Genomic DNA, 11,760 nt, shown 5'->3' with positions numbered 1-11,760 from the left:
CTCAAAGGCGTTTCTCTAGGTCCCTTATGAGGCGAGGCCGGGACGAACCGACTCTCTCTGTGACTTTTGAACTAGCTTAGTTATCCAGTGCTGCCATAACAGAAATACCACAAGTGGATGGCTTTAACAAAGAGAAATTTATTTTCTCACAGTCTGGTAGGCTAAAAGTCCAAATTCAAGGTATCAGCTCCAGGGGAAGTCTTCCTCTGTCAGCTCTGGAAAATGGTCCTTGTCCTCAATCTTCCCCTGGTGGAGGAGCTTCTCAGGCTCAGGGATCCCATGGCCAAAGGAAGCACTCTGCTCCTGGTGCTGCTTTCTTGGTTGTGTGAGGTCCCCAACTCTCTGCTTGCTTCCCTTTCCTTTTATCTCATGAGAAATAAAAGGTGGTGCAGGGAAACTCCCTTTACCTTGGATCAGGGAGGTGACCTTAATGAGGGTGGTGCTACAAAACCCAAAAACCCAACCTGCTACTGTGGAGTCGACTTCGACTCATAGGACACTGTAGGACACAGTAGAACTGCCCCACAGGGTTTCCAAGGAGCACCTGGTGGATTCAATCTGCCGACCTTTTGGTCAGCAGCCAAACTGTTAACTACTACACCACCAGGGTTTCCGTGGTGTTACAATCCCACCCTAATCCTCTCAAAATAAAATTACAATCACAAAATGGAGGACAACCGTACAATACTGGGAATAATGGCCTAACCAAGTTGATACACGCAATTTCGGGGGGACATAATTCAATCCGTGACAAGGACTTTGCGAGCTTCGCGAGTGTGTCACTGGACCGCCAGAGCGCTTGGTGCCTCCCGTGCAGTCTTGTTTTTTGGAGAAAACAGGAGGAAAGCAAAAGGTAGGCGGAGCCAGGCTTCTCAGAGTTTAGTGCAAGGAGCATTAGGTACTCCCAGAGTATTCAAGAAAACTAGCTAAATTCAAGTCCGTGATGGTTTAGCGGTTAGGATTTGGCGCTTTCACCGTCCGTCTGGGTCAGGGAATTCTTTTGCAACATCTACTATTACGCAGGATACCCTGGTGTAGTGGTTACGTGCTATGGCTAACCGAAAGGTCTGAAGTTTGAATCCACCAGGTGCTCCTTGGAAACTCTATGCGGCAGTTCTACTCTGTCCTATGGGGCCGGTATGAGTCGGAATCCACTGGACCGGCTTGGTTTGTTTGTTTTTAACTATCAAGCAGAAGAGCCCTGCTGGCGCGACAGTGAAGAGCTCCGCAATTAACCCAAAGGTCTGAGGTTCGAACACACCAGCCGTTCAGCGAAAGAGTAGACCTGGCAATCTGCTCCCATAAAGATTAAGCCTAGGAAATCCTATGGAGCAGTTTTACTCTGTCACAAAGAGTCACAAAAAGTCGGCATCCGTTTGAGAGCACACGATAACTGTCACCCATACGAATGTTTCTCTATTTTTGGAGTTGTGATGTCCTGCAAGGGTCAGATGCAGAAGAGCTCCTGCACAGAATCTCAAAACTTCATCAAAGGAGAAGACACAGGAGAAGTTGAGTACATGTAGACATTTCTAGAAACTACTTAGCTAACCTTGTGCATTATCCTACTTCTAGATCTGTTTCCGCGGGTAGGGAATTGATCCTCTCCTGCAGCATACAGGGGAGTATGCAGACCATTTCCCTATGTCCGCTGCTGAGTGAGATCCCCTGACAATGGGGGACTGACACCCACTACTGAAGATGACCTTGCTCTGTCTCTTTCCTATATGAGAAAAGCTTTACTGCACATTATGAATGCCTGTGTGTGCTGCGTTTATATGGGGATGCCTGCAAGCTACGGAGTGGGTAGATAGCCTAGTATTGTTGCTCCCCGTGAGAGGCATTGTTACACTCTTTGCTATCCTCCATGCGGTGGGACTCCTTCCCTGGAGGTGGTAACACTTAATTTATCGTTTTTATTTCCTGATAAGATTTACTATCTTTTAATTTATCATGGTTTTTCTTTTCATTTACAACCTGTAGTATAATTATAATTATCGCTAAAATTTCTTGTTTCCTACTTCCAACATTTAGCTGACCTTTCATGTTTGGTCTTCCATGATTGTCTTATCTTGACCACGGGCCACCTTTCCTCTTTCTCTTAAGTAGTAATTTTGTAATCTATGTAGGGTAATTTTGGATTGTGTTGTGGATATTATGAATGACAAAAGTAGAGACTATGTTGTTATGTATTATAAAGGATATTGATTTTTTTTTTTTTTTTTTAAGCAGGCTGCTACTTTGGTTTATAGCAAACTGCAAACTCTGTCTCCCGTGCAATGGATAGCAGGTGAAATCTCAAATCAGTCCTTTAGCCACAGCTGGACTGCTTGTAGCCTGCCTGCACATACATGCATAATCCAGGGGTTAGCCAGAAATTTGGGCAGTTTTTATTCACAACTTGGCACTTCTCTTCTGTTAGTTTTTCCTTTCTGAGATTTCCCCCCTTGAGTTTCCAGCTATGGAATCGACTCCATGGCAGTGGCAGTGGGTAGGGTTGCTATGGGTTGGAACTAACTCGAAGGCAACAGTTTTTTTTTTTTTTTTTTTTTTTTTTGTGGTTGCCCAAACTTTGACCTCTGATCCTTTAACTTAGCAACACAACTTGATTTTGGAATTTCACAGATCCAAATAGAGCAGACTAAGGTTTGCCCTCAGACAAAAGTCTGAAAAATGAAAATTCATTCAGGGTCATCCTTTCTTCCACATGCCTGCCTGCTTTTGTTCAGTCTCCCAGAACCTCCAGATAATTTAAAAATGTATAAATTTTGTTCACATTTTACAAATGTTATCTGGTAGAGTGGCTCTGATAAGAACAAACCATCATTGCCAGAAGCAGGACTCCTTCTCACAATGATAGCAGCCTAGCACAGTGGGGGGAAACCCTGGTGGTGTTACCAACTGCCAATCTGACTCAAAGGTCCTTGTCTTTTCCCGAGTAAGAACACACTTGAAAGACAAACTTTATCTTCAGCAAGCTTTATTTTGCTTGAGTCAAGCAAAAGGAGTCAGGGAGGATCTAAGCCTCTGCAAAAGACTGACTTGAAAAGGGAAGCAAGGCTAGGGCTTATGTGGGCTCGGTGGAGACAGTAGAGTAATGAATATTTAGTGGGCTTCTTTCAAGGGGCGGGTACTTCTCAGAATGGCAATGCATGTTAATTAGGCTGTGCACGCATCTGGAATCCAAGATGGAACCCGCTGATATTGAAGATGGCGTCCTCTCAGCAGCCCTTGGCATCACTTATTATGGGATATAGTGCAAGTGCACTGATTTTTGGCACTACATCACCATCTTCAGAGGGCTAAGGAAGGTTAAGCAGCGGTCCAAGTTTGTTCTTCTGTGCATGTGGGAGCCTGTAAAGGGGGAAAGGACTAGAAAGACACCAAGAAAAAAAAAATGAAGTATTCATTCATAGGCTGTTTCAGCTTTATCTCATGTTGACAGGGTGTGGTTCCTGTTTACCCACGTTCTAGACGGTAATCTTTTAACAGCTCTTTTGTTCTGCCAGCACAGTTAACCCTATCTGTCTCACCTAGGATAGAAATTTCTTTCAACCAAGGCCTCGGGGCCTGAAATGAACTTCGATTGTCCCCTAAAATCTTCTGCAGCTGCAGTTTTTCCACTTTAGTTGCTGGCGACTCCATCCTCCCAATGCTCAGAGCACAAATTTAGAGCTCTTGAGGCCAGTCTCTTCCTCAGGCTCCACAGCTAGTTAGTTACAAATTCGTGTTTTCTTTTCCGTGAAGTGTGGACATTGGTCTACACAATCCTTGCCTTTCATATCTCTGAATTGAGCAAAAGGCTCTCCTGATTAAGTGGCAGATCAATTTAACTCCAGACCTTCAGTTCCTTCAGACCTTAGGGTTCGGGACCTTAATATCAGATCGTGAGGTCCGTCTGCCCTGGTGCCTGTTCTTTGTCTCAGTGTGTCACTCAAAAGCAGCCTCTTCCTGGCCTGTCCTTGAGGCCCAAGGACAGATGTGAGAGCTCTCCGAGTGGCTTCTCTTGTAGGTCTGAAACCCCACACCTTTTGGGTTCATCCCTCAGAGAAGCTTGAGACTGCACTGTTTTGAGTTTGTCCGAACCCTGCCAAGCACACGTGTGGTGCTCATGGGCACACTCGGTGAGTTGTGGTTCCTCTGGCACAGGTTGCTCTTACTGATTCTGTAGGGGAGGGACAACTGGCCCCTTTGTCCTGTCCAGAAGGAACACCAAAGGGCTACGGTGACCAAAGGATAACAATGAATCCTTTCCTCTGGGTGGGGTTGGGGGTGGGAGTGGGAGTGGGAGATCAAGGAAGGAAGGAAAGGGAAAAACCATGTTATGATATTTCTTGATGGAAAGCTACTGTCAAGTCAGTGTCCTCTAGAACTGGGCCTTCAGTTGCTGGTGGGGGAGGGGATGGGTGATGTAGTCCAGTTGTATCCCGGTCTCCAGTTCGAACCAAAGCAGCAGCAGGCCGAGTACCGCGTCCTGGTTTCAAGTGAGCAGGCAAGTCCGCCCCTTTCCCAGGGTGGGAGCACTTGAACTGCGGGTGTGAAGGCAACTGATAAGCACTGCCCTAAGTTTAGCAACTGCAGGAGAAAATGACATGTTCCCAACCACTGTTTGTTTGTTTAAACTCAACTTTCAAAGGATGAAAATGTTGAGGCACATAAAGTTTAAGACACTTATCCAGGCCATACACGGGCTGAATCAGATTCCTAACCCAGAGGCTGGCACTCAAACACAGATTAGGCTAGGTGTCTTTCATTCTCTGTTTCAGTTTTTTTCTTTTTTGTTTCTCAGCTACAGAAAAGGAGAGAGAGAATGTCAGAGATGGAGGGGGAATAAAGGGAGATGGAGGAATGCATGGCCCTTGTAGCTGTCAGAGAGCAAAGAAGGTAACTGACTATTGTGAGTGTTTCTGCGTTAAACAGAAGATTTGTGAGGCCAGGGAATTGGTAGTGGAGAAGCTTGCTATGATCAGGGGAGGAATCTGAGATGTCCAAGATTCAAAAGTTAAAATAAAACCTCTAAAATTCCTAGTCAAAAATTTAGGAAAACTGAGAAGAAAACATTCATTCGTGGTTACGAGAGGGGGGAGAGAGGAAGGGTGGGAGAGGGACATTCACTAATTAGATAGTAGATGAGAGCTACTTTAGGTGAAGGGAAAGACAGCACACAATACAGGGGAGGGCAGCACAACTGGACTAAACCAAAAGCAAAGAAGTTCCCTGAATAATCTGAATGCTTCGAAGGCCAGCGTAGCAGGGGCAGGGGTCTGGGGACCATGGTTTCAGGGGACATCTAAGTGAATTGGCATAATAAAATCTATTAAGGAAACATTCTGCATCCCACTTTGAAGAGTGGCATCTGGGGTCTTATACACTAGCAAGCAGCCATCTAAGATGCATCAATTGGTCTCAATCCACCTGGATCAAAGGAGAATGAAGAATACCAAGGACACAAGGCGATTACGAACCCAAGAGACAGAAAGGGCCACATGAACCAGAGACTACATCATCCTGAGACCAGAAGAACTAGATGGTGCCTGGCTACAACCGATGACTGCCCTGACAGGGAACACAACAGAGAACCCCTGAGGGAGCAGGAGAGCAGTGGGATGCAGACCCCAAATTCTCATAAGAAAGCCAGAATTAATGGTCTGACTGAGACTGGACAGACCCCGGTGGTCATGGCCCCCAGACCTTCTGTTGCCCCAGGACAGGAATCATTCCCGAAGCCAACTCTTCAGACATGGATTGGACTGGACAATGGGTTGGAGAGGGATGCTGGTGAGGAGTGAACTTCTTGGATCAGGTGGACACTTGAGACTATGTTGACATCTCCTGCCTGGAGGGGAGATGAGAGGGTAGAGGGGATTAGAAGCTGGTGAAATGGACACGAAAAGAGAGAGCAGAGGGAAAGAGTGGGCTGTCTCATTAGGGGGAGAGTAATTGGGAGTGTGTAGCAAGGTGTATTTGGGTTTTTGTGTGAGAGACTGACTTGATTTGTAAACTTTCACTTAAAGCACAATAAAAATTATAAAAAAAAAAATTAGGAGAAAATATCCACCATCCTTGGGTAAGAAGATGTCTCAGAGAATACAATAGGCCCTATATATAAAAAAAAATTTTTAAACACACATCGGATTTCATTGAAATTAAAACCTTTTGCCCATGAAAAACCACCTAAGAAAGTAAAAGGCAAGCCACGGACTGGGAGAAAATATTTACAACATGATTGTCTGCAAAATGACTCAAATCTTGTATACAGAACTTTTAGAGATCAGTAATAAAAAGCCAGGCCAATGAACAGTGTGTAAAATATCGAATAAACTTTCTTTACAGAGGAGGATTTCTAAATTGACAAAAGCCTTAAGGAAACAAGCTCTACATCGTTACTGATTAGGAAAACGCAAATATAAACCATGAAAAGACACCATTACAAACCCATGAGAATGGAATATTTGAGAGAAAGAGAACACTTGCTGACAAGAACGTGGAACAACTGCAACCTTCTTTGCTGGTGAGAAACCATTCTAGAGGACTGTTTGGAAGCATCTAAAAAAGTTAAACTTGCACCTATCCCTTGGTCCAGAAATTCCAGTACTTGGTGAATACTCAAGGGAAATGGATGCACATGTCCACACAAAGACTCAGACAAAAATACTTACAGCGCACTTTTCACAATAGTGGAAACTGCAAATAACCCAAATGTCCCTCACCTGTGGTGTATTCACACACTGGAATAACATCAGCAATACCACAATTAAGAAGTGATAAATGCAACAGCATAGATATTCCTTGAAAACATAATGTTTCTTAAAGGAAAAAAAAAAAAACAGATAACAAGAAATGTGCATTCATTCATGTGCATTTCAAGAATAGAGAAAACTAATCTCTGGTGAGAGACCTCAGAATAGTAATTAATCAAAGCTGAGAAGGGATGGGAGTTGCAGATTACCTGGAAAGGAGCTCTTTGGACCTTGCAGGGCTGATGGAAACTTTCTATAACTTGATTACATTTGTCAAATTCAATTATTGTTCGCTAAAGATTTGTGCATTATACTCAATGTGAATTCTACTTCAGTAATGTGCTGTTAGCTTAAAAACTGAGGGACAAGGGATGAGTGACATGGCCCATATGGCAGGGAGTTTGTATTTTACTGTAAACCCATTAAAGGTTTAGTCTGGTTTCGTGTAAAAGAGCCCAGCTGATATTTGAAATATCTTTACCAGGAGAACGGTTATGACCATATTATCACAACAGTGGAAGGTATAATGCTGAATGAGAGGCATTTCACCTTTTGCCGGGGTGTGGGGCGCACGCAAAAAAAAACAGGCTCAGGTGTGCTCACTGTCAGGGTTCCTTCCCTTCTGACTCCTAGGTGTAAGCTCTGCTGCCGACTGGCGGCAGGTAGGGAGCGATGCAGGTGCAGAAATGAAACGGTAACCAAAAGAAGCGCGCCAGTGCGTGATAAAACCCGCGCCAGACACTACCCGGACTCGGATTTGAATCGCGTTTGCTGCCACAACGCAGAATACTAACCACTACACGATCACCACTCGCACAAACGTGCTAAGGTTTACCAGGCTCCCTTTAATTGTATTGTCAAAGAAACATTCACACTGTTCTGCTGTTTTTTTCTTGGACAGCTGCAGGTGCTCTGTTTTTCTCCCTTTCATGTCCTTCCTCCGCTTACTCCTCCCCTTTCGGCTGCGTCATAAAAACCATTCTCTCCTCCCAGGATCTCGTCTGTGTCTCTGCACGGGCCTCCTGGGGATCTCGCCCTAGTCCACGCCTTCCTGCTTTCCTTAGCTCCTCTTCAAGGTTCCCGTTCTCCCCCTCATTTTCTCCGCTCCCGCCCGCCCGACCGCAAACAAGTCGAGCTTGGGGCGCTTCAGAGGCGCAGGCGGGCTGGAGAAGGCGCAGCAGACGACGCGAAGGGACCTCCCGGAGCCCACGGGGGTCACCGTGTCATGGTCCCCGCAGGCCTCAGGCAGGGGTCGCAGACCCGGGGTCTACGGGTGTCCCTGGCTTCTGAGGCAGACGAGGAGCAAGGAGCGGCGAAGGCCATTCGGCTGCCCTCTTGCGTCGGAATCACCCAATGCGCAGGTTTCAAAGGTGACGAAGAGCACGATTCGTCACCCCCAACCCCTCGCTTTTCCGAGAATTTGTACCATAGAAAACCTGCGGAACGCCTAATGCTTCGTAAGTGGTCTCTCCCTGTGGAACCCACACACCTTTGCTGGTGTCTCTGTGGCGCAATCTGTTAGCGCGTTGTGCTGTTAATAGGTTAACTTTGACAGTTCGAGCTCAGCCGGGGGTGTAACTTAATCTTTTTTCTTCTTTTTTTTTATAAGTGTAAGATATTCTGAGTATTTCTATTCCATAAATCTTACTATGTAAAGGTAGAGAGCAGCCCTAGTTACCCTCCTCTTTGTCTTGGAAACTGAGAACTCAAAAAATATCGAGTGAAATCATCAAAGTTGTTTCTGACAAAGGAGTGTATTCTGTCTGTTACTTGTACTATTATTTATTCAACCGTTTCCATACACTTTGGAAATTAAGTTGATTCTATGGTTTTATGATTACAAATAATGTTGCAAACACCATTTTCTATCTATAATCACTTACTGTTTCTTTAGCAACCGTTACTAAGACATTCCCATTACTTTCAGAAATCCCAGATGAATGGCAGCAGTTTCCACTGCCCTTCATAAAATCGCCACCACAGAATGTTTTGAGGATGCAAAGACAGGTCCCGGAAATGTATTTCTCACAGACTTGTTAAACGTAGTGTCTTCCTGATCATACCTGGGGCTATAGATGTGGGTGAACGAACATGTCTTACGTGATAAATTTACTGTAGCTTTCTAATCCCCCTAAGCCCTTAGATATTTTCCTCCACAATAAATATATCAAAGACGTTCTGGGATTTCAACTTTATTTACTGTAGGCCACCTTTGGGGGCAAGTTTTCAGGCAACTGGCTCAAGTGAACAATTTAGAACCTCTGACACCTGCTGAAACTAACACAATAGCTCCGGTATTTCTCCTTAGTGCACCTATGTCAATAAAAATACATAGCCGTATCCAACTTTATATTCCTTTCACCCAGCTTATACCCCCTTAGGATCCATTTCCATAGATGCATCCCAGGATTTTTGTTCATATATAGTGGCAAAAATCTTGTAGTACCTCTGGTTGTATTTCACCTTCCCATGGGTCACCATACCTTCTGCATTTCCCTCTGGGACTCTCAAGGATTTGGGTCAGATTATAGATGTGATGAGAAAAAGTAGCAGTCGGCCAGAAGGAGGTGTAAAACTGAGCTGTTTCCGCCCGGTTTCGAACCGGGGACCTTTCGCGTGTGAGGCGAACGTGATAACCACTACACTACGGAAACTAAGCGGATGTTTCGTGGTAAAGATCCACCCATGAAAATGTTAAGCTTGCCTTCTTTGACTTTTGTGGTTCCCAACGTATGAAATTCAATCCTGTTTCGAAATTCAAACGCCAGCAGCGAAGTGCTAGAAAAAAGCCTCAGGAAGTACCAAGCAAATCCTTCAGGCAAAGGAGACTGCCGCTCCCGATAGACCTTGGCTTACTGCATTGGCCTTGACTGGTCATTTCTCTCAAGTCTTAGCTTTAATGCCACTTTGTTATTTCTCTCCCCGCCATTTTCCTTTGCGTTTGATGTGAGACCTCGAAGCCAGAGTGTAGGTAGGGCTCCATGGCCCTTGTTTCGAGGGTGGGCACAGAACCCTAAACCTGTTTCCTGTCTCATTCATCTCACCAACTTTCTAATCCCCTTCAGCAGCTTCTCATTTCTTCGTGCCCTTCTGGAGCGTGTCCTTCTTCAAGCTTGTGGCCCTCTTTCACAGGATGAGGAAGATACACTGAAAATTGTGATATTGCTGACATTGTCATAGACTTATTCCCTGGATAGAATTGAACTCAAAGAATTTCATTCCTTGTCACTCTCAAGGATCTTTGCAGAAGAAAGCTTAAATTACAGAAAACACTTGAATGTTTGACCTTCCCCCAAAGAACAATCTGAAAAACAACCGCAATTACTGCCAAAGTCTGTGAAGGAGGCTTTATGTGTTAATCTAAAAACCAAAGCTTGTGCGTTCACCCCAGGACTGGAGGGAACAGCAATAAAAGTTGTTTGGAAGACGGCTTCAGAGGCTGCAAGACATCACTTCAACCAAAGAGAAGTTAGGTTTCCACTGGGTTCTGGACTCTGTTGACTTTGCAGATGGAATTTAGAGAAGCTTCCATTCTGAGGGAGGTAAGAAACAAGTAACATGATGGCAGTTAGTCTTCATTCTTGAAATCATTTAACCATTAAGTGTCACCCCTAAGCCCAAAAATGTGTCACATGAAATGACTTGAGTCCCCAGTGTGTGAAGCTTCCCTGGGCTTACAGAATGAGAAGAGTTTGGTAGATCAGAGGATGAAAGAGACACAAGCCTAGGCTCTAGTGTGACACAAAGACTTCAGAATTGGTAGCCTTTTGACACATCAATTAGTACGTTAAATTACTAACTCAGTGTGTGATTCTGTAAACCTACCTGGAATCAAAGGCTTCCTTTTGAGTCTTTAAAATAGAATATACTTTGGAAAAGGAGGATGAGAAGTACTGCACAACTCCAAGAATGTATTCAATGTCATAGTATTATAGATGTACAAATTGCTGAATTGGTGTATGTCCTCCTGTATGTATTCTCAGCAACAAATAAATAAAATAAATTAAAAAAAAAAAAAAAAGAATACACTACCTTGGGTTTTTTCTGTCACCCCAGACATGATCTCATCTTCTTTTTACTTATTTAAATCAGATATCAAGGAGCCCTTATGAGTGAAGTAGTTTAGAAATAACAGGGATATTCTTATCTGGAGCTCCAAAAATTAGAGGTGAAATTTCCACCTATTCAGAAAGAACCCAGAGAATGCTTTAGCTAAATGAAAGCTTGGAAGTCCATAGGCCCTTATTTAAGGTCATTGCCTTCCTCTGGCAGCAAAGACCCATGATTTCGTATCTTGGGTTCAGGATCCCACATCTCAGTCAGGATCCCCAATCCCATAACAAAGTACCAATTGAAAGCTTAAATCCCTCAGACTTTGGAGCTCCTGGAGCTGGGGGGCTGGCACTGCTGTAAGGCCTGAGCTGGGGATCTCTCCCCTTCCCCTTACTGTATTTGCCTTGGCAGGTCCTTCCTCTCAAGGCTTAGCATTAATGCCTCTTTGTTACCTCGTTCTCTCGTTCTGCCACTTTGCTTTGTTCTGTTTGACCAAATTTAAATCTAATGTTTTAACCAGGCCTTTATGTTTTTAACAGTTGCATAGCCAAGGCCCAAAGTCTCAGAATATTTTGCTGTTTTAAAATTCTGAGGATCCACCCTTGATTAGATCCTTGAGTTGGATAGAAGACCAGGCGATGAGGCTGAGTACTAACTGCCCATTACCTAGTGCAGGCCCCAAGTTCAGGCAACACAGACTACAATGTTGGCTCTACTATTTCTTTTTCTCCTCTTCCTCTTTGTTTTTCTGTTTCTTTCTTTCTTCTTCTTCTTTTTTTTTTTTTTTTTGGTTTTATGATTATCGATCATTTTCTCTTAGGATTATTCTTTTTACCGTAGAAATGATGAGATCCTCTGCAACTATCACTTTCTTATTGTCTAATACTAGCACCTTGCCTTTCATTTTTTGCTGACCTAGAGGTCATCCCCCACTCCTCTGTCATTTTGTTGTACTGTGGGGGCTTGT

At 44.2% G+C, this 11,760-nt stretch overlaps 1 protein-coding gene and 1 non-coding gene across 2 annotated transcripts; one reads left to right on the top strand and one right to left on the bottom strand.

Moving 5' to 3' along the window:
• The first annotated feature begins 4,402 nt into the window (after positions 1-4,402).
• On the top strand, positions 4,403-10,716 carry LOC126071381 (uncharacterized). Its single transcript, XM_049875567.1, has 4 exons — positions 4,403-4,484; positions 7,374-7,434; positions 7,734-8,197; positions 9,806-10,716. Exons 1-4 carry the CDS (start codon positions 4,403-4,405, stop codon positions 9,889-9,891), a joined length of 693 nt encoding a protein of 230 aa, XP_049731524.1. The 3' UTR covers positions 9,892-10,716.
• On the bottom strand, positions 9,322-9,394 carry TRNAV-CAC (transfer RNA valine (anticodon CAC)). Its single transcript has one exon. It is a non-coding gene; the product is annotated as a tRNA-Val (tRNA).
• Positions 10,717-11,760: the final 1,044 nt, after the last annotated feature.

This window comes from Elephas maximus, chromosome 3 (assembly GCF_024166365.1).
Source record: "Elephas maximus indicus isolate mEleMax1 chromosome 3, mEleMax1 primary haplotype, whole genome shotgun sequence".
Lineage (NCBI taxonomy): Eukaryota > Metazoa > Chordata > Mammalia > Proboscidea > Elephantidae > Elephas > Elephas maximus.
Note: the sequence above shows the minus strand (reverse complement) of the source record. Positions and strands in the feature narration are given on the sequence as shown.